At 33.7% G+C, this 24,642-nt stretch overlaps 1 protein-coding gene across 2 annotated transcripts in view; it reads left to right on the top strand.

Annotated features, from left to right (window-relative positions):
* Positions 1-24,642, top strand: part of VEGFC (vascular endothelial growth factor C) — a 120,336-nt gene that overhangs the window by 67,698 nt on the left and 27,996 nt on the right. For both annotated transcript variants that reach the window (XM_025386743.1, XM_025386742.1), the window contains exons 2-3: positions 12,202-12,415; positions 14,012-14,202. In XM_025386743.1, the coding sequence (XP_025242528.1) occupies positions 12,202-12,415; positions 14,012-14,202 (405 nt within the window). The remainder of the gene's footprint in view (positions 1-12,201; positions 12,416-14,011; positions 14,203-24,642) is intronic.

Genomic DNA, 24,642 nt, shown 5'->3' with positions numbered 1-24,642 from the left:
AAATTTTAAAATCATATTTTCCCTACTTTGTTATTTATTTAAAATATTGTATGAGATTCAAGTGGCTTCCTAGTATACCTGCCTTCTTCTTATGATTTTTATAAATATTGTCATATTTATACACACAATAGCTTTGCAAAGTATGTTTTATTATCTACATTTTATAGATTGGGGACCATAGGCTTTGAGGTGTTATTTTTATCACTAACTACATTTATTAAAAAAGTTCCTAGGACATCCAGAATGTATATAAGCTTTATTCATTAGTTAGTAGGATACCAGGAGAGACCTTTGAGGAAGGAAGTACCAGATAAGAGTGATACTTCAAAAACAGTGATCAGCTGGTGTATATGGGATGCATGGGGAGGGAGAGAAGCAGCAGTAGGGAAAACAATTTGATCTCACCATAATTTCCTACAACAAGGTAATTAAAGTATGAACTTCGGGAATAGCAACAGCAGAGCTGGAGAGGAAAGTATGAATGGGCTTCTAATCTCTTTCGCTGTTGTCATTTACTTTAGCTCTTGTGACATCTCTTACTTTGATCTTCCTCCCCTTGAAGACACTCTAAGTAAACCCTTAAATACTATGGAAACAGGCTCTTTCTTTTTGGCTATAATGTATTGTGTTTAAATGTATGGAATGGTATTTGCTGTGATTGTTTTAAGAAAAAGGCTTGTTCATGCCTTTGAGAGCTCCGGACTACAAGATGCTTAGGAATGTCTCAATTCTAGATGCAACTGATTCTTTGCCAAAATGAGGCAGATCAAGGATGGCACCTGTTGATTTTTGTGTTGGCCCAGCATCTTGCATAAGAGTGGGCATATTGTAATCACTTTGAAAATCGGTAAAACATCATGAGTCCCAGTTTCTGAAACTTTATTCTGTCTCCTGATTTCCTCCTTGTTTTCCAGATATATTTCCTCTCTGATAATCCTCTTTTTCTTTTTTGACTCTCTCTTTTCACTCAGTCTTTTCTAACAAACTTAATGGATCCTGATTATCGAGGCCTCCAGATCCTAAAAAGATGTCCTTTTAGGGGAGTAATAAGGAATCTGATGACTTCACCTTGGAATTACCTTGCTTCTGAACACATCACACCTATTCTGAACACATCACACCTATTTGTTTGGCTTAATACTGGTCTTTCATATAACCCCTTGCAGCAGGTAGAAAAACATGTTTCTAACTCTTCTGTGTAAAGGGACATAATTAAATAAAAAGAACAGAGGCAAAAAAATATAGAGTTTCTTTGTAAATGGAAACATTAGAGGAAGAAAAAAATGAATCTCCTTCAAATAATAATAATAAATTCAGCTCAAGCCTAACTGAAAAAAGGAAAAAAATAAAATAAAATACAAATAAACTTGAGAAGAATTTAGGACAGAAACCTAGTATAATCAAGCACTGGGCTATTTGCATACCTTATTTCACAGTAGCTCGTTTCGTTGTTTCAGCAGTCTTCATATTTCAAATGAGGAAGTGAAAGCCTCAAAGGTTACAGAGATAGTATCTGGAGAAGGACAGATTGAAACACAAATATATCATTGCCCAAAACACATACGCTTAGTGTTATTTTATACCATACATGTATGGTCCTCCAAAGCTTGTTCTCTCTTAGAAAACCCAAAACTCTGTCAGACATTGTGTTAGATGTGTATCTTTGGATCTGCATTGTGTTATCTTAAGTAGTGTGTACATTTGATTGGGGAAATTTAGATTTCACAAATAATATAGGTTTTAAGTGAGTGAAAATATTAAAGTATGCTTTGAGAATTGAAACTATTACACAGTTTAATAAATACCCATTAATATAATTACTGCTGACATGTTTACTATAATTTCCACTACTACGGCTATTACTAACTATAGCTATCTTTGAGTGTCAATGTATACAGTACTAGGCTATGTTGACATACATTATTTAATGCCATCAAGTACCACAAGGTTTTTTTCAAAAACATAATTGAAATTAGTCATAGAAGAAGAAAATGAAATTTCAAAAAGTTTTGTATATCAATATCAAAATTTGTGCCGTCACAGGTATATGCCAAATAATATGCTTAGCATCAAGGCTAATTATAAAGCTGTTATAGTATGGTTTTAGCATAACGTCAGACAAAAGGCTCAGTGAAACAAATCCAAAAGTCCAGAAAAAGAACCAACAACATATGTAGTCATGTGGCTCACAATAGAGAAAATGCATTATAAAAATGAAAAAAAAAAGCAGTAGAAAAGTTATTATTTATACTCTTAGGCTGAAAAAGTCCTTTCTAAAAGTGAATATAAAATACAATGACAATATATGTAGCAGAAAACACTGCAAACAAATTAAAAGACAATAAAATAGGAAATTATTTGCAATATACATAATGGATAAAAATGAACTAATACTCTTAAAATATTGCATGAATACACTAATGAGAAACAAACTGGTGCTTCAGTAGAAAGATGAGCAAAGAACTTGAACTGAATATTGACAAAGAAGAGATATAAATAAATGCTACATATTGCATGATGGCAAAAGTGAAGGAAACTATAATTCTTTTCAATCCTGGTGGGAGTATAAATTTGAACATCTATTCAAGGAAGATGTGGTATTGCAAGTTGAAAGGCCTCTAACACATGCTCCATTCAGATAGCCAGTTCACTTTGGAATAAAATTTCCTATCCAACAGAAGTGATATAATTCTGTCAGATATATGTATAAATTCATTGCGCAGCTGTCTATATAATGGTGAATGTAAAAAGCAACCTATTCAGACAATAATAAAGAATTGATGAGATAATTCATAGTAAAAACAGAAATTAGCACAGAAAGGAATGTAATAAAACTTTAAGATGATGATACAGATGTATAACTTAGATTTGAAAGGAAGTTCATGATTATCACAAAGTAGGATACAGAATTTATATACTACACACACACACACACACGGATCATATATATTTAAAATGTAATCTTTTCACAAAATAAAGTTTATATATAGATTGCATATATGTGTGCATGTAGTATTAAGAGTAAAAGATATGCAACACAAAAAATGTTGTCTTCTCCAAATTACAGGGTTAAGATAATCATGCTCTTCTTTATACATTTCTGTATTTTAAAATTTAAATGATGACTATATATAACTTTTTATAACCAATGCTAAATGTTCTAAGTAATCATACCTGAGGATTTTGGGAGGCCAGATTATTAGCTCTCATTTTACCCTTTCATTTACTTCACTGCCCTGATTTCTGCATCAATTCCATTTCTGTTTATACACCCTCTGCTGATAAAAATGCATACTATGCTATGTCCATTAAAAGACATGTAGAGAATAAACTAGATTAATAAATTGCAGTAGTTCATGTAATGGAAAACCAGTCAGCAGGGAAACCAACTGCTTTACATGATAAGGTTGAGAAGAAGAATATTCAAACACTGAAGATTATATACTATAGGATTTCACTTATGTAAATTGAAAAGCTAAAAGCTACTTATGTTGGTAGAAGTCAACAATTCTTGATTACATTTTGTGAAGAGAAATGAGAATAAAGATAGCTTCTAAGATGTGATCAGAGTTCTGTATCTTGATCTAGATATGACTATAGGGATTTTTTCACTTTGCAAAAATTCATCACACCATATACTCATGATTTGTTCACTTTATTAATCAGAAGGTTTTTTTTAAAAAATAGCATCTTTAATATTAATACTACATTTAGCACTAAACAGCATTGACATAAATCGATCTTTAAAATATCAAAGAAGAAAGAAAATTTTACTAAACAGAAATATTTTAATAACATATTACACTTTTTAATTTCAAAAGAATTTTATGAATAAACCTTTAGGAAAAGGATATAAAGTTGTTTTTGAAATTATAGGCAAGCAAAGGAAAATAATTTTGAAATGTTTTATATTTACTTACCTAGGAATACTATGTCTGAACTGCTGCATTCTCTTCTCTTTATGAAACGAAGGATCACTGTTGAGAAATGCCTATGTAAAAAGAAAATAATATGTTACCCTGGTCAATAAATAATTCCCCCTAGGAACATTTACTAAATCTAGTTGCTAGTGGTATTTTAGATTCATTCATTAACTCATTCTGACATTTCTACCTGATTTTACGCGGTGAAATTCAAGCAAATTTCAACTTTCCGATGTGTTAAGAGGCTAATAAATTACCTATACAGCTAACTTATTATATCTGACAAGGCCCACTCTTACTTAACTGCAGGGTTTCCCAATAGCGGCACTATTGACACATCAGCCTGGATAATTCCTTTTTTGGAATTTTGGCTTAATACTGGTCTTTCATATAACCCCTTGCAGCAGGTAGAAAAACATGTTTCTAACTCTTCGGTGTAAAGGGACATAATTAAATGAAAAGAACAGAGGCAAATAAATAAAGGGTTTCTTTGTAAATGGAAACATTAGAGGAAGAAAAAAAATTAATCTCCTTCAAATAATAATAATAAATTCAGCTCAAGCCTAACTGAAAAAAGGAAAAAAAAAATATTTTTTTTTTCCTTTTTTCAGGGGAATGTTCCGTGCCTTGTAGAATGATTAGCAGCATTCCTTACCTCTACTCACTAGTGCCACGATTCTGAAAAGTGAACAAAAGGAGCAACAGGGGACTGTGTGATTGGAAGGTGGGGGAGGATCTATCATTGGCAAATCAACTCTGATTTGAGAACCATTACTCTACTGTTCTGTATATTGGAATATTCAAGTAATCAATTTTAGTTCCTTGGAATTGCCTTAATATTCAGTGAATAATTGCATTTGTTATTTTGTTATTTTTGGCTTCACCTGCATAGTACTGTTTTTGCAATCATATAGGGAAAAAAGGTTTGAATTAATATTTCTGAAATTATTTTGCCATTTGCCAAAGCGAAATCAATGAGGATCCCCTTCCAGAAAAGTCAAGCAAGTAGTTTTCCGTGCAGGAAATCAGTACGTATAAAGTACTTTGTTTTCCAGTGTGTTGATTATGCAGAAGTAACTGATTGTCTACTTTGGTATTACATTAGAGAGTAAATGAATATTTAAAATTTCCTAAGAGCCTACTTAGATTTTGATATTTTTGTTTTTTGTTTTTTGTTTAATTAAAACAGGTAACGAACTAAAAAGAAGTGACTGAAAAAAATAAGATTTTATGCTGTTAATAGATATAAAAAGAGTCTGTTCTCTATTATGGCATTATTTTCAACATTTGCGATAGAACTTCTCAGACACAAATTCAACTGAAAATTAAAATTTAAAATTTCCAATTAGAAACTTCCAATATTAAGCTGAAATTTAAATATCTAATTCCAGGGTTCCCTATCTGTGGCACATCAGGTTGGTGTAGACACAGATGATGGGTGGCCTGAGGGTGAAAGAATCCTGACTCTCACACCTTCACTGAAACATTAGGTAAAATGGTTTGCTGAGGTTATGTGAAACATTTACAAATCTTGATTCTTTGGAAGGATACATTTGAATTTCTATATTTATTGATGACTCTCTGTCAAAGGGGGATTTTAAAAGTGAATTTTATAATTATGTATTGGAATTTTTCCCAAATCCAAAATTTTGTTTATTCTGCCACCTCACCCGATTTTTGCTTAAAAGAAAGTGTTTTTAAATAATTAGAATATATTTTTTAAATGTACAGATTTGCCCACTATAGATAGCTGAAGAAAACGAAAGAACCTACAAGTTCACCTGTTATACAACTGTCATTTTTACATAGGAAGGAATGAGAATATGCAAGTTTCTTTGCTATTTTAGGGGAAGAATAACTCAGCAACTAATGGTAGTATGCAGTTATTGACTTTGGTAACTACTTTATGAGAGATTAATGCCAATTTATTATTTGTTTTCTTAGGACACAGAGATGATGTGTGTAATGAAAATTATGATAAATATTTCATTTTAAAACATTTTAGTAAATTTCTTATATTGTTAATCTGACCATTTGAGCAAGTAATCCTCCTTATGCTTTACCTTATAAAATTATCTGTTGTAATGTACATGTTTTCAAATATGAGGTATTACTTGAGTCAAACTTTTAAAGATAGTATATGGACAGTTAAAAATTTCATAAACTTTTAAAGATATTATATGGACAGTTCAAATTTATAAACATTCCTTGTTTTCCAGTTTGAACATTAGGTAATTTTTTCCCCTCTTCACCAAAATACAGATCTTTTGGACAAGTAACCAGACTTGCCTATGATCCTTTGTGGCTACTTCATGAAAATATGATAGAGGTTGAGTATCCCTATTCCAACACTCCAAAATCCAAAGTGCTCCAAAATATGAAACTCTTTGAGTATTAACATGACTTTCAAAGGAAATGCTCATTGAAGCATTTTGGATTTTGGATTTTTGGATTAACGTTGCTCAACCGGTAAAATACAACTATTTCAAAAACATGCAAACAAATCCAAAATCCAGAACACATTTAATCCCAAGCATTCTGGATAAGGCTTGTATTGTGATCAGATGTTTCCTTTGATCTATTCTTGCCTATTATTACAGTTCTGATTATTATTATTTGATAAGAGTGTATGCTTCTGGGTAAAAGAACATTTTTCATAATTCAAGTCTATGCATTTCCACGTGATTTTCAACTTCATCAAATTATTAAATGTGTCACATTTATATATAACATGGTCACTAACTTAAGAGAGTTGTTTGAAGAGACTGTTGGCACTGGTTTTATAGATTTTTTTAGATATTTTTATAGATTTTAAATTCCGCTCATCAACAAGTCCAGAACCATGAATGGTATTAATCCCAGATGCCTCTTCTGCTTCGCACTTATTATTGACCCTCTGGGTATTACAAGTGGGACAACTTGCATGCACTTGCACCTTTTCCCTAATGGGCATCTGCACAACCCCTAGTCAAAGTAGAGAAACAAGAGAAAATTGAGGTTTTTTAAAAAAATAATAACTATGTGTGTAAAACATAAAGTTGTCAATTCTCCCCTAAGTGCTCACCTCATGTTATGACTCTTCATAACCCAAAGAGAGTTATAGAGTGCAGGAGAAACCCCAAAACTCTTTGTCATCTTGTAATTTCTCCTAGAAAGAGATATCTTGTATCATCCTTCTTCTGTTAAGTCAGAAGGGAATGCCTTTTAGGCATATGAATAATCAAGGAAGAGAATGACTCCTGATTCTCTGTAGCTCCCTGATGTTGTCATTGCACACTCAACTTTGGCTTCCGTAGCATCATAGACTCCTCCACTGAATATCATATAGGTTGCTGTCTGCTAATGCATACATGCTGGCGATTACTAATAGTTACTAGTACCTTCTAATTGATTCATCCAAGTTGGAATGCAAAATTATATTAACTTTTACATTGGTTGAAGTTTTTATTACAGTTTAGTATCCATTTGTAAGGTACTTTCTGTTTTAAACTGCACCAAATCCTTTGAAAGATAAAGGAATCTGTTAATATTCAAACAAATGACCTCAATGTTCTAGAAAACAGTGGTGTATATAAGGCTCAAGAAAGCATTAAGAAGGAACTTGACTTTCATATGCATAACACTTCCACTTGAAAGATTTTGGTATGTCCACGGCTCAGAACTCATTCTAGTTTACTGGGACCTCTTCATATTCTTCCAAACTAGAATGTGAATGTGAATGTGCCGTGGTTAGGTGGTAAACAGTCCTGTCACTATTCACTGAGATATTCACTAAACAACCCTATCAGTTAGGTGACAATGCTCACTTCCTAGGTTACTAGTCATTTAGAGTGAAAATGCAGAAGACAGATCTGAAGAAATACTGCCCCAGAACTTGGACAGTACTGAGGTAGAATAATGGTGTAAAAATTTCAATTTATCTAATAATCTCTGTACTGTGCATTTGTTTCCTAGAGATGTTATAATGACAATTCCACTCTGGCTGCAAGAGTCATATTACACTCGTATATCAAATGCCTATTTGGATCACCACAAAAACTCTATGAGAAAGATACTGTTATTTCCATTTTACAGAGTAAAATGAAGTTCAAAGAGATGAAGCCTAATCTTACTCAATTAAATATGATCTAGAGCAAAGATAGAAATCTGGGTCTTTTTAAAAATCCTTTAAGTTCTAGGGTACATATGCACAACGTGCAGATTTGTTACATAGGTATACATGTGCCATGCTGGTTTGCTACACCTATCAACTAGTCATTTACATTAGGTATTTCCGGGTCTTTTGATACTAAAGCTTCTTTTCCTTTCACACCAGTATAATAATTACAGTCTAGTGAGAAAAAGCGAATTAATTGCTCAATCTTCAAGCCATTTTTATTTCATTTGTCTGCCATAGGCTACTTTTGTCAATGATTATTATAAATTAAATAATATATCAAAGGCATGCTCTATGCAGAAATAGGAGCAGTGAAGTAAATGAAAGGGTAAAATGAGAGCTAATAATATGGCCTCCCAAATGCTCAGGTATGACTACTTTAAACATTTTGTTTTGGTCACAAAAAGTTACATATGTTCATCATTTAAAATTTAAAATACAGAAATATATAAAGAAGAATATGATTACCATAATCCTGTAATTCAGAGAAGATAAACTTTTTTTGTGTTGCATATCTTTTACTCTTAACAGTATTTGCACATACATATGCAATCTATATATAAATTTTATTTTGTGAAAAGATTATATTTTAAATATATATATGATCCTTTTGTGGGTATGTAGTATATAAATTGTGTATCCTACTTTGTCATAGAATATATCATGAACCTCTTTTCATATCTAAGTTATACTTCTATATCAACATCTTATAGTTTTATTACATTCCTTTCTGTGCTAGTTTCTGTTTTTACTATAAGTTATCTCATCAATTCTTTATTATTGTCTCTATAGGTTGCTTTTTTTTTTTGAGATGGAGTCTCACTCTATTTCCCAGGCTGGAGTGCAGTGGCATGATCTCGGTTCACCACAACCTCTGCCTCTGGGATTCAAGTGATTCTCCTGCCTCAGCCTCCTGAATAGCTGGGATTACAGATATGCGCCACCATGCCCAACTAATTTTTGTATTTTTAGCAGAGACAGGGTTTCACCACATTGTCCAGGCTGGTCTCAAACTCCTGACTTCCTGATCTACCTGCCTCGGCCTCCCAAAGTGTTGGGATTACAGGCGTGAGCCACTGTGCCCGATCTGCTAGGTGGCTTTATATATTTGCTATTATATAGACAGCTGCACAATGAATTTATACATATACCTGACAGAATTATATCACTTCTGTTGGATAGGAAATTTTATTCCAAAGTGAATTGGCTATCTAAATGGAGCATATATTAGAGGTCTTTCAACCTGCAGTACCATATTTTCCTGGAAGAGATGTTCAAATTTATACTCCCACCAGGATTGAAAAGAATTATAGTTTCCTTCACTTTTGCCGTCATACAATAAGTATTATTTATATTTCGTCTTTGTTAATATTCAGTTCAAGTTCTTTGTCCATCTTTCTGTTGAAGCACCAGTTTATTTTTTCATTAGTGTATTCATGCAATATTTTAATAATATTAGTCCATTTTCATCTATTATGTATATTGCAAATAATTTCCTACTTTATTGTCTTTTAATTTGTTTGCAGTGTTTTCTGCCATACAAATATTTTCATTTTATTTTATATTCACTTTAAAAAGGCCTTTTTCAGCCTAAGAGTATAAATATAATAGCTTTTCTACTGTTTTTTTCATTTTTTAATATTGTATTTTCTCTATTGTGAATGTTATGCTTATGTTTTTCTCCAGTTGATCTTTGAGGAACAGTTTTTTTTTTAATAAATATAAATATTGTTATAGTTATTTCTCATTTTGAACTTTTACAATACTGATTTGTTTGCCTTAAAACTTCAAATAATACTTAATTGAAAGTCTCTGTCTACCATCATCCCTTTCTTAACAGTTTGGTGAATTTCTGATGTGCTCAGTCTAGGTCACAACCTGTCTTTAATCCCAGCGAACTTGTAGTGGAGAGTTTCAGGAACCTTCCAATCACACGCAGGTCCCTATTGCTCCTTTTCTTCAAGGGCTATTCAACAAGCAGACAAAAATAAACTTATCTGTTATGTTTTACTGCAGGTAACAGTGACCACAGATACACCTGTACACTGTTTTTTTTTCCCCCCAACATTATTGAGGTGTGACTGACAAATAAAAATGGCATATATTTAAGGTATATGATGTGATATTTTGCTGTACATATACATTGTGAAATGATTATAATAATCAGGTTAACACATCCATCACCTCACGTATTGTGTGGTTTTTATAATCACTTTTATAAATGTTCTCTTCAGTAGTAACCTTTTTCAATTCTGAAACACTTTTGATTTTTGAATTTTGTGTCATAAGTGAGATTTTTTTGGCAAACATTTTATAAATGTTTAATTGGGAAACTGTGAGAGGATGTTTTGTAACTTTCATTTAAACTAAGACCTCCTCTCCACCTCCACCCTTCCTGTATTCAGTAGATTTTCTATGGTTGTGTGGTATATCAGGAATCATCCCATATACTTCAGAAAGTAATGGATTAATATAAATACTTTTCTAATATAGACCTATAGAGATTAAGTGATATACTCAAATCATACCATAAATGGTAGTGAAAGTGTAAACCCAACATTCACAGCCAACTTCATTATCTAATAGGGAGCAGCACATTTCATATTCATAACTGACTTGTTTTTAGGAGGCTCTGTTATAATGAGATTAGAAAATGAAATTAGATTATGTTCTCAATATATAGTACAAAAAACACTTACATAGAATAACTTGGATTATTAAAAATAGAAGTGAAAAATGCTTTTCAGATTAAATAGGATTTCAATTTTAAGGCAAATACGTTCATTTTGTGCTTCAAAAATTAGATAGGAAAACTGTAATTTGTTAAAATGTAAGTTCTTGATCCATCCAAGAAACCATGGAGAGGTGGGGGACAGTTACCTGCATTTCTGACAGTTCGTTCATTGACTCTTATTCCCACTAAACTTTGAGAACCAATGTCCAAAGTATTTACTTATACATTTATATTTAAAAGCTGGGATAATCATGACAATATAAAATAAACAATTGATGTTGTATTTTATTTGGCAGATAGATAAAGCTATACAAGTTTCCTTTTTCCTAATTCTAAGTGTAATTTAGAAAAAAAAAAATTGTATTTATTTCGTAGATATGGTAACTACTAAAATATAATTTGGAATATTCTACTTAAATGAGTACACTTATATATGCACTTAGCCGTCAATAAGAATATTTAGTGTTCTCTGAACTATTTCATTTCTTTGAAGGTGGTATTAATTTTTTTTTCTTTTTTTTTTTTTGAGACGAAGTCTTGCTCTGTCGCCCAGGCTGGAGTGCGGTGGCGCGATCTCGGCTCACTGTAAGCTCCGCCTCCCGGGTTCACGCCATTCTCCTGCCTCAGCCTCCCGAGTAGCTGGGACTACAGGCGCCGCCACCACGCCCGGCTAGTTTTTTTGTGTGTTTTTTCAGTAGAGACGGGGTTTCACCGTGTTAGCCAGGATGGTCTTGATCTCCTGACCTTGTGATCCATCCACCTCGGTCTCCCAAAGTGCTGGGATTATAGGCGTGAGCCACCGCGCCTGGCGGTGGTATTAATCTTAATGATAAAATTTCCTCTGAAATATTGAGAGGTTCTGCCAAAATATAAATCTTACTGTGACATTGTTGTTGAAATTCCTTTCTTCGTGTGATTATTTGTTCTAAAATAGCTCCCATGAAAGTAAAATTCCTACTCTTAAGCATCCTGCTTAATTATATTGTATTGTTGCTGGTAGCTAAAAATAAAGCAAAGCATTAGGGCGGATTTCAGTGTAATTTTATCTGTTTAGGAGGGTGATACAAATGAATAAATTTTCAAACATACAAATTGACCAATTATTTTAAAAAGCTATGAAGAAAACAAGCTACTTTAAAATTATTTTACAATTATATCACAAAATTTTTTTCCTAACAACAAAATATATATTTTTAATTGTTTTGGTTCATACAAATTAAAATATAAATATAATTTTACCAAGGAAAGTGAAGTAATTTAGGAGTAATTAATAATATTTTTGTTAGGGAACAGAGCATAGATAATATGAAACCTAACCGTTTTAAAGTGCATTTGTTTCTAAATCCCTTAAGCTGGTAAGTCATTGATCTTGCATTTTTCTTTGACAGGCTTTTGCAAGCAAAGATCTGGAGGAGCAGTTACGGTCTGTGTCCAGTGTAGATGAACTCATGACTGTACTCTACCCAGAATATTGGAAAATGTACAAGTGTCAGCTAAGCAAAGGAGGCTGGCAACAAAACAAAGAACAGGCCAACCTCAACTCAAGGACAGAAGAGACTATAAAATTCGCCGCGGCACATTATAATGCAGAGATCTTAAAAAGTAAGTATGGGAAATAAAATATATAGTAAGCCTTATATATCAAACGAGTGGAAGTTGCCAGCCTGGTTCTTTAATTTCAATGTTTGTATCACCAAATACACCTTTAGGGTGGAAAACAAATAGAAAATAAAGAATTACTTCAAAATATAACATTTTGTGATTTCACTTTGAGTATTAAGATGACTTCTTAAAATACAAGATAGAAAGGTCCATGCATAACAACACACATTAATTTTTTCAGGCGATAGCCATTGGAAAATTTTTAAGACAGATAGCTATATTTTTGCACACTGTGTATGTTTATTAACATAAACATTCTTTATCTTATCAAATAATTATACCTTAATTTCCAATCTGATTTGGATTGAGAAATGCTTCATTTGAAATCGCGCCTTTTCAGATGCCACTTGTTGCCTTGCTGCTTCATAGATAACTGGCTCAAAGTGGGACTTAAGCTGATGAGGTATCTAGCATAAAGCTTCACAGAAAATGATCATGTTGCATAAAATGTCATAGCATCAATTGGTAGGGTAGGACTGGACAGAGGCTCATGTCTGTAATCCGAGCCGTTGGGGAGGCTGAAGTGGGAGGATTGCTTGAAGCCAGAGTCAGAGACCAGCCTGAACAACACAGCAAGACCTCATCTCTATAAAAAAATATATATATATATATTTAAAAAATTTTTTAAAAAGGTGGTGGAGTAATTTAAAAACCTACTTGCCTTCAGTTAGTAGCTCTTAATCGCTATAAAAGTTTGATATTGGAAAGTATTTTGAGAACAAAGGCAAACAAAATGGCTTCATGGTTGTATAACCAATAGTTTATGTCCTTTTCCAAAAATTCTATTTTAGGGGAAATATGGGAGAAATAAACTAGTATACTTAGGAAATACATCATTTGTAATGCAGAATTCAGAAAGTCAACAGTATTATAGGTGAGCTACTAACTCATCAGAAACAAAATTCCAGAGGAGAGCTAAAAGGGAGAGGAAACATTGACTTTGCTGAAGAAAGTTCAGAATGAGTCCCAGTTGGTGGAAAATAGCCTTGCATTTCACTGCAATGCAGCTACGGCCATGACATTACTCAAGGTTGCCAAACAGTCTGCCTGAAAAGGATTTTTGGCTTGAATCTAAAACCATAGCTGTTTTCTCATATGCAACTCAGTTTTAAAGAAAAATAAAATTATATTTATATTTGCATTGAGAGCACATAAATGGTCACACTATAGAGAATGAACATGACTCTCCACACATCTTATAAATTTTCATGTATTAAATTACCATTTGCCTAGGAAACAAAAACCAAACATTAGTGTTGTGGGATATTGATGTACTTTTAATAAAGCATAATGCTAATTTTGCTCATTGCCTGGCTATAGAAATGAGCTTAAGAAAATATTCTTAGCTTGTCTTTTCAATGTTGTATCATATTCTTATTCACAAGTCAATTTAGGATCCCATCAGCTGTCTCTTTAGTTATATATTGAACTTAAATGTTAAAATCTGAAATCGAATGTGAGTGACTTGCAGCTGCTGTGGACTTTTTTATCTTGGTGGTTTCCATAAAACTTACTGATTTCCCTATGACTTGACAGGTATTGATAATGAGTGGAGAAAGACTCAATGCATGCCACGGGAGGTGTGTATAGATGTGGGGAAGGAGTTTGGAGTCGCAACAAACACCTTCTTTAAACCTCCATGTGTGTCCGTCTACAGATGTGGGGGTTGCTGCAACAGTGAGGGGCTACAGTGCATGAACACCAGCACGAGCTACCTCAGCAAGACGGTGGGTATTGCCCATTCCTGCTTCCTGTGACAGCCCCTTCAATTAGAACCTTTCACTTTAGGGATGATGTGCTTAAACTTCTGGTTGCTTTAAAGTAACTTGGTTCAACTCAGGGTCTCCTATATTTTCTTTGGGGGAATGAAGTCAATTTTTTAGTATTTTGTGTTTTTGACAATACAATGTCACAAAGAAAGTAATTGATGCTTTATTGCTTGGCAAACTCTTCACATAATGGAGTCAAAGCCTCATGAAGAAAACAATAAATATGCGTATGTATGTGTGTACATGTATGGATGTATGTGTGTGTTGATCTTTAAGAATAAACATTTTCATTTGGCAATAAAATACTTTTAAATGGGTAAGTTTTCGGATGGTGGAGAGAACAGTGCAAAGTATGCATTCAAAGTGTAAAATTAAATGCGTGTGTTCTGTGAAACAGTGGTGTAGTATTGAAATAAGCCGTCTCACTGAACAAATTGATTGTCTTCCTGACGAAAGCAAAGGAAATAACTCTGACACCAGATCTCAGATGTTTTGAATAAACTGGGAAGTTTATCTCATTAAATGGTGAGCTTCTGATAACCAGGAAATGTCTCTTAAGGTTGGCTTTGGATCAGGGATTTTCAGACCAGACACATAAACCCACTTTGTGGGTCTTATGTGGTAGAGGAGGCTGGCTGTGGAACACGCGTATGTGCTGGCGATAACCGTGAGAGTGTTGTTTGAAATCGTGTGCACCTCTGGCCTCTGCACAGAAATGTTTGGAGAAATCCAGTCCTGTGGGTTGGGCTGAAGCAAACTTCTCCCGAAAGACAAAACTGTGGTTGTCCTAATGGCCTTTCCAAGCTGTTTTTCAAGTTAGACTCACACACGTAAATCTGGCTAAATTCAGAACTGTTCTTTGACCTGGAGAATGAAAAATGAAATTGTTTGAAAGATGTGGTGTTAGATTTGATTTTATGATGTGGTATGACAGAAAATTAACATTTTAATTTTATGCAAGCTTAAGCTGATCTACATGGTTTTCACTAATAAAACCTACTCTTATTTCAATATAATATTAATAGAAATCAGAGTTAAGATTACTATCTCAATTCCATGAGCTACGTTTTTTCAGCTAGTTGAATATTTCTACAATTTTTGAATATTTCTACAATTTTTACTGTTATGATCATTTGGCCTCTGAGTTTGGAGACAGTGTCTTATTATACAACCGAAATTAGTTGCTTTTTTTTTTTTTTCCAAAAATTGAGTTTCTTTATATTGCTCAGCCACTTGATAAAGAAACAAGCCATTTTAGATTAAGACTTGCAAGAAGAAACAAAAAATAAATTATAAAACTAAATTTTCTATTCAGCTTGCCTCTGCCTCAACTCTAAAGGTTAAAAAAATTAAAAGGTGATGCTTTGGGGCCTTCTATCATTTCTATTAGTATCATAGTTAGTTAAGCTTAGCCAGATGAAGTTCATTCTGATTATTTCCTAAAAGCACAGCAAAATAATGTAGGGGTTATTCCAACATGTGTTCTCAAGGAAAACAGTATGACTCTAAATATAGTCATGCATTTAGAAACTTTACCAGAAAAATGTACAGTTGTGGGAACATGATAATATTTCAGTGCTGGACAAAATTTTAATATTTTTAATAGACTAATATATAATTGTGCTATGGGGCATAGCAAAAGTTATCCTTAGTTCATTTATCCTCCCTGAATCTTTGTCAAACAACAATAAAATAAACAATAAAACATTATAGTTTTGTATTTACTATTCTAAATAAGTTAATCCTCCTTTAACAAGTTTTATTGGTATATACTTATTTTATCATAACCCTGAAATCAAACAGGATTCTTTAAAATCCTCTAAATTTTAGAACTGCATACTTTAAAATAAATTAAATAGAAATACTTAGGCCAAGCAGATATTCTCTGAAAGGTAATATTCATTTTTAAAACATATTAATAACTAAAATGTTGTTTTTATCTTCAAGCCAAACCCCTTAAGAGGAATTTTGGTATACTGAATCTCTTGACAAAAATATCCATTTTCTTTTAAAGGTAGAGAAAATAAATATGGATGATTTAGGAATTGAAATATACAATTTTTGGAATGCTATTAATTTACATTTTAAAATAATCCAGTTAAGCAATATGATGTATTCTAGATTATATTCCTAATATGATATTTGATTTAAATCAAATAGTAAACCAAGGTGCTTTGGATACTCTTTCCAACTAAGGACATAGCCTTCTCTCTGCTCTTCCTCCTTCCGTTTCCTTTCTTCAAAATCTTTTCTGTAAATTACTTTCAAGCATATTTTTTTAAAACATAGATCCAAATCTATGGCTCGGCATGGTGGCTCATGCCTGTGGTCTCAGCTGCTGAGGCAGCAGAGGGAGGAGGATTGCTTGAGCCCAGGAGTTCAGGGCTGCAGTGAGCTAGGATTGTACCACTGCACTCCCAGCCTGGTTGACAGAGCATGACCCTGTTTCAAATACACAAAAAAAACCCCACAGATCTGATGTCAGTCTCCAGCATGAAGGCCTTTCGGTGATTTCCCATTGCTCATAAAATAATACAAAAATCTTTTTTAAAGGTTTTATTTCTTGATATATAATAGTTGTACATATTTTGGGGTCTTGTGTGATGTGTTGATACCTGTACAAAATGTGTAATGATCAAGTCAGGGTAATTGGGATATCCATCGTCTCAAACATTGATCTTTTCTTTCTGTTGAGAAGACTACAATTCTTCTCTTGCAGCTTTTAAAAAAATATACTATATATTGCTATTCACTACAATTTTCCTGATGTACTGTTGAATACTAAAACGTATTCCTGCTATTTAACTGTGCTTTTGTACCCCTTAACCATCCTCTCTCCATCCTCCCTACTCTTCCCCTTCCCAGCCTCTGATAATCAGTATTCTTCTCTCTACCTCCATGAGATCCACTCGTTTAGCTCCCACATAAATGAGAACATGCAGGATTTTAAAGACCCCATCTTTATCACAACCTGCAATCTCTACCCTATAGCCCCTCTTCAGCATCATCTAATGTAATGATTCTTGATCCTCTGCTTCCAATGCTCTAGGCTTTCTCCAATTCCTGGGCATCATCGTGTTTCCTCTGCTCCTGAGCCTTGGCACACACACCATTAAGTTAACCTGGCCTTCTTGTCTCCTCTTTCCTGAGGTGCTAGTTCTTCAGATCTCAACTTGGGTGTCCAGTGGCTTCCGCAAGGCCTCGGGCAAGACTTTCTGACCTATTTAGATTAGACCCAATATTCGTAGTAAATGCTTTATAGTTTCCCATACTTTTAAAATGGTATTTATTACGGCCTGTAATCACATAGTTTATAATTATGTAGTCATTATTACATGATTAATGTCTCCCTCCTCCACAAAGGCAAAAAGAGGTCTGTTCACTACTTATCCAGTGCCTGCCACAGAATCAGTGCACAAATCTCTTTTAGTACCACATAAAACCTGTGGACCCTTTCATGAGAATAAATGAAAATATAGACATATCCACAGCATTTTCCCCCACAGTTTTGGGGTGTTGATTCCCTGACCCCTAGCATTTTCCCTTTAAACCAGGCTTTAAAACTGCTGCCTTGAAGATGAATAATAATAAAATAGCTGATTAACACACTTGTATAATTTTCAGATAATGAGTCTTTTTGCCAAACAAAAGTTTATGCTATCAATTTAGCTTCATCTTTTAAAAAATATCTGTTTCTGGAGAGGAACAGAAAAGATAACTATTGGGTACTGGGCTTAGTTCCTGGGTGATGAAATAATCTATGCAACATCCCCCCATGACATGAGTTTACTTGTGTAACAAACCTTCACATGTACCCTCAAACCTAAAATAAAAGTTTATATATACATAGACATATGTATATGTATATACAAATATACATACATATATCTTTTCTCCCTTATCTGTAAAAGAAACATATATAGTAATATAGTAATATATAATTATATACTATAATATATAATAACATATATAATTATATATTACAGTATATTATATATAATATATAATATATATGTACGTATATATACATACATATAATATATAATTATATATTACAGTATATTATACTAATTATAATTATATAATTATACAATTATATATTATAATAAATATATAATACTATATATTATATAATTATACATATAAATATATAATATAATATATATTATATATTACTATACATAGTATATATAGTATATATAATATATAATATATATTATAGTATACATAATATATCATTATATATAATAATAAATATGTATTACTATATATCTGTTTCTTTTACAGATAAGGGAGAAAATTCTTCTTTATTCTCTCATTCGTTAGTTAATATGAGCAAAAGCCAACACTACATTTTTCTTACTATTGGTCGACCAAATAAATGCATAATTTACCTGTGGGCCAAATAGATACCTAAGCATACCTTAGGTAAAATGTAAACTTGGAAAACAGAAAATCAGTATATTGTTAGTAAGCAAAGTAAGTAAATTTAGTCTTCCATTAACCATTAGTGGTTTTTCTGCGACCATTGCATATTCATTATCTGCGTTGGTCTAATTAGGTGTGACACTCACCCAATGGGTATTGGAGTGAAAGTATTTATTCAGGAGGAGGTGTGTATGCTCAGTAGCATAAAAATTACTCTATCAAGAGGGAGGTGTTGGAGAGGTTTAGGCTTTAGAAATTGCAAGGCTTGGCTGGGCCCGGTGGCTTACACCTGTAATCCTAGCACTTTAGGATGCCAAGACAGGCAGATCTCTTGAGCTTGGGAAATGGAGACCAGCCTGGGCAACATAGTGAAACCCTGTCTCTCCAAAAAAGTATAAAAATTAGCCAGGCCTGGTGTTGTGCACCTGTAATCCCAGCTACTAGGGAGGTGGCTGAGGTGGGAGGATTGGTGGAGCCTGGACGGCAGAGGCTGCGGTGAGTAGAGATCGCACCACTGCACTCCAGCCTGGGTGACAGAACCAGACCCTGCCTCAAAGTAAAATAAAATAAAATAAATAAAATAAAATAAAATAAAATAAAATAAATAAAATAAAATAGCAAGGGGCCAGGGGTAAGATGAGCATTTAGTGTTAAATGTAAGCTGCATATAGATGAAATAATTTTGCCCAATATACTCAGTACTTAAACGTCAAATATTTGCTGTAAGAAAATTGTCTACTTTAGATCACATGGAATCATTTCTTGCTGTATTTCATCTCTTTCACCTCCCAGCTTTGCAGAATTTAGGCTTATTTTTATAATAATTTATAATGTTGATATGCATTTTCTCAGCTTCTTCCCCATCATCTGCTTGTGTGAAAAATGAGAATTTGCCTATGAAATTTCTGAAGTTTGTCTGCTTTTTGTCATTGGTTGATTTTTTTTTTTTTTTTAGTTTTTTTCTATCCTTTTGGTAGGTTATATACTTGCAATAATCACAATATTTATACATTCTGATCTGTAATCAGTCATATTTTAAAATTTATGTAGCAATCATTTTTATTGTGTCATTTTAATTTTTTAAAGATTTGAGGATTTTGAGAATTAAAAATGTGTAGTTCATCAAAACTATGCTATTTCTCCTGAGAATTCTGACCTAAGACACCTTCTCTCCAGACTGTAACTCTCCTTGTGTTTTCTCATCTAATTTTTTTTTTTACTTTTCCCAAACCTTTCCCTCCAATTCAGGCTTCTCTGCTGATTTCTCCACTGTCCACTCAACCTTGTGCCTTGGCTTTCCCTCAGACCGGTCAGTCTGTCTCACTTAACAGTTACAACCTATTCCCCACCACCTTGTACAAATAAGCAAGTAAGCAAATCCTCTTCTTTTTCCAGTATTCTCGGTCTTAGTAAATGACATCATCATTCAGCCAGTTGGTCAAGCCAAGTTATTCTTCCTTTCACCAAAACTAATTGCTATTCGATCTACCTTGCAAACATCTCTAGGACCCATCCAGTGTCTCCGTGCTGCTAATCCCACCCTGATCTAGACCACATTTACCCCTCACCTGGACCACTCCTCTTGGGCAAGCCTAATAACTGGTCTCCCACCTCCATTCTTCCTTTCCTCCAATCCATTTGCCACTTTTTAGCAGTGATTTTTTTTTTTTTTTCTTAACGCTAGGTCAGATACTGCTAAAAACTCCTCAATAACATTGCCTTATTGGGATGGAGCCAGCATTCAACTAGTGTTGTGATAAGCTTGTCTTTTCTGATTGGGTTGCTCAGGCCAGCATCTGGTCAGATTGATTGGTACAAATGTTCTAAGTTGTTAGTGTTTTGAATGAAACTCTTAAAATCCCTTAAACTTAATTTCCTGGGCCCTCAGTGATCTGGATGCTACTTAAATGTGCAGCCTCAAATGTCAATACTTTTCCCCGCAAAAACTACTTACCACTAAGACCCAAATTCTTTTCACTTTTTGGGTTATGTCAATATCTGTCACCTCCAGCATTGTAATGCTGTACTCTGTGTTTGAAACATCTCCCTACACTTGATCCCATATCTCAATGTATCTAGTTAATTTCTACTCATCCTTAGGCCTAAACGTAAATGTAACTTCCAGGACATTCTGTCATGTGCTTCCACAGCATCCATTGTTGCTGTTACTTCCAGAACACTCTGTCGTGTGCTTCCACGGTATCCATTGTTGCTGTCTCTTAGCATCGTTACCTTGTCTCTCAGATTGTTTTATCTTTGTTTTATTCCCTAGGTGGGTTTTTTTTTGTTTTTTGTTTTTTGTTTCTTTTTTTTAGATGGAGTCTCACTCTTGCCGCCCAGGCTGGAGTGCAGTGGCACAATCTCTGCTCACTGCAACCTCTGCCTCCTGGGTTCAAGTGATTCTCTTGCCTCAGCCCTCAAATAGCTGGGATTACAGGTGTGCACCACCACACCTGGCTAATTTTTTGTATTTGTAGTAGAGATGGGGTTTCACCATGTTAGCCAGGCTGGTCTAGAACTCCTGACCTCAGGTGATCCGCCCACCTCTGCCTCCCAAAGTGCTGGGATTACAGGTGTGAGCCACTGCACCCAGCCTTATTCCATAGGCTGTAGACTCCATGAAAGCAAAGATTGTGTTTGCTTATTACACTGAACAATAGCACAGTAGTTGGCACATAGCAAACACTTAGAAGTGAATAAAATGAATATGTGAATAAAAAGAAACAAATTTGGGGTCAAAGGTCAAATTTTGAATATACTGATTTGAAAGAGCCTGAATGGTGAATAGTGTTTAGGTGGAGATACCAGAAGTTTTGATGTATAATTCTAAAATTTTAGAAGAAGGATTGGGTCTTTAAATATAGATTTGGGAGGAAGCATCATTCTGATAAATGTCATTTAAAGCCTGGTGTGCTTATTAATTCTTAGGGCATTCATGTGTCAGAAGAGAAGAGCAAACATCAGTACCAAGGGAAAGTTAACATTCATCATTGACTGTGCCCTGCATTTCCCTCACTGATTTGTATTATCATGCCCTTTTCCTATCCAAAGGATTCACTTACATTTTTGTTTATAGTATAAGGGATAAATTTATTTATTTTTTTTTTTGAGATGGAACCTCGCTTTTATCACCCAGGCTAGAGTGTAATGGCGTGATCTTGGCTTACTGCAACCTCCACCTCCTGGGTTCAAGCGATTCTCCTGCCTCGGCCTCCCAAGTAGCTGTGATTACAGGCGCCCACCACCATGCCCAGCTAATTTTGTATTTTAATAGAGATAGAATTTCACCATGTTGGCCAGGCTGGTCACAAACTCCTAACCTCAAGTGATCCACTCATCTCGGCCACCCAATGTGCTGGGATTACAGGCGTGAGCCACTGCACCTGGCAAATAGTTTTAATTTAAATTCAGTTAGGCAAGTGCATATTGTACACCCATTATGTGGTGCTTCATACTAGGTACTAAAAGCATACTATGCACGAAGTGTAGGTATATAATGTATAGATCCTGCCCTAATAGAGCTAACAAATTAGCAAGGGAAATCAACATTTATCAAGTAATTAAAAGTAGTTTAAGTGTTGTGCAAGAAAAGTACAAAGGCTTATGGAAATGCATATCCAGGATGTTTACAAACCAAGGGAGGTTGAGGCCTAAAATTTCTGAAAGCAAGAAGGCAGTGTTCCCACATAGTTACTAATATCCCAAGTTCTGCAAACGTGTACTTAAGTAGAACCTTTTCCTGAGTTTATTCAATTTATTGCATTATCAATGTAATATGAATGGGAGTGTGTGATGATTTCCTTCAAATATAAAAGGAAATTTCTTATTGCTATATATTCTTAAGGTTAAAAAAAAAGAATTTTCATTTTGTTAAAAGAGTTCCAGGCACATTTTGTAGCAAAGTCACCAATTGGAATGATATAAATTGTAAGGACGATGTACCTTAGGTAATGTTAAACTCATGGTTTTTTTATAGATACTTCATAGAAATGTTTTTTCTTTTTATGGGGCTCAGTGAAGGGGAGGTTTTCAGAGTGTGTGAGGAAGCCAGCTGTTCATTGAAAAGTAAAAACATATGCACTGTGCATTCCAAAGTGTACTAATCGATAAAAACTGCTTCAAAGTTCTCCACACAAATATCTAAGTGGCTTTGAAAAGTTAAATAGATTGGATGTCTTTCCCACCTCTTTGATAAACATACACTTTGAGTATATTTTCCTATGAGAAGTTGTATATTTAAGAGATATAACCAAAAAGTAGAAAATGAATTTTGCAGGGGATAAATTATTTGGTGATGAAAGCAGAAGAAAATCATCTGCTTTTGAGGCACATATTTGGATTAAAAAGTTACTTGAATATTAGTATTTACCTTATATATTTTACTAAATCTAGGAAAGAATAAAGAAAAACAACTTAATCTCTGGAGTCTCCTTGAAAATGGTGGGGTTAAACCAAGCTCAAGAAACTAGAAGTTCTTTGCTGTGTTCATTAGTGCCAGACTAAAGAAGCCAGTTTAGTTTGGAAGCTAGGTCGCTATGAGCTAATTCTGATATAGAGAGGCAGCATTATTTTAAATTCTACATTGCCATCTTAAAAACAAGCAGCTACTTCTTTTTCATTATTTTATAAAGCAATAATATGATCATGTATATTAGGAAAGACATGCTTGATTATATTTAAGTTGGATGTTTCATAAAATTTCACAACAAAAAATATTTAAACCTAAGTAAAATATGCAACTGTATAATGAAATTAGAGGTATTATTTTGCACTGCAGTCAGAGATATTTCTTCCATCAATTAAACAGAATACTGCAGCAGTCTGGAAAATTAATTTATTGCATTCCTATGCATTCAGCAAGTGGAACGTGATTTGTATTGTATCTTTAGCAAGTTAATATTTGGCAAGCACAGTTGTTAGAAATCAGGTTTTATCCTGATGTGGAAAAAGAACTCTATACCAGTACCAGTTATCAGAAGTTTCTTTAAGAATAACATTTGCCTTAAGAACGTAATTAATGCATCTGTGAAAAATTCCACTTTTTTCCAATCCAAGGTACAATGAGATTCACATATTTTGTACAGTATTTCTAAAACTCTTCAATTGAGGTTTTTATTTTAATTGTGGTACTGTGTATACTTTTTATGCATAACAATATGTTAAAATTAATTCAGTAACAAATTTAAATCTGTTAGGCTATCTGTTATTCCATATTCTTTCCCAAACCCAATTTAAGTTCCACAGGCCTTTTATAGCTAGCCATGTGGTTGCAATGCTAAGTCAAAATGCTAAGACTTTTTCCCATTTTGGGGGATTATTTCTTTAAATGTTATGTAGTTTTAAAATCTGATTTCACAGTTATTAATCATATTCTTCAGGGGGTACATATATATGTACTTAATGGACTAAAGTTTAGAATATTTATATTTAAATTAAATATGGTAGTGAGATTTGTTCTGAAGAGAAGCTGGTTATATTTAGGATATAATGGTGTTTTAGAGGAAGGCGTTTTTTGTGTCATATTTGTGTCCACACAAACATTGCTTAGAATTTAGTACTAAATTATAACTCAAGATCTTCTCAGTAAGGAAGTTCTACCCGTTTTTCTTGAATAGCCTGCAAGATAAGTACAAGTAGGAATTGTTGCTTTACAGCCGTTGCTATGCTGCTGTAAACAACCTATTGTTTCAAAATGTGGCTTTATTTGATGTCCATTGTTGGTGAGAACTGACTATTAAATATTCCTATTAAGGAATGCCAGTAGATTACAACTGGGAACTTCTCAGTTGGAAACACTTTCCATTTCCTCTTGTTTATTATAGTTTTACAGAATATACAGTCAGTTTTTTTTCCAGTTGCCAGCCTTGCTTAATTACCGTTTTTTTTTTTTTTTTTTTTTTTTTTTTTTAGTGTTTTTTTTTTGTTCCCCCGGGGGGGGGTGGGGGGGTGTTCGCGGCCTCCGCCAAGCGT

This window comes from Theropithecus gelada, chromosome 5 (genome assembly GCF_003255815.1).
Source record: "Theropithecus gelada isolate Dixy chromosome 5, Tgel_1.0, whole genome shotgun sequence".
Classification (NCBI taxonomy): domain Eukaryota; kingdom Metazoa; phylum Chordata; class Mammalia; order Primates; family Cercopithecidae; genus Theropithecus; species Theropithecus gelada.
Note: the sequence above shows the minus strand (reverse complement) of the source record. Positions and strands in the feature narration are given on the sequence as shown.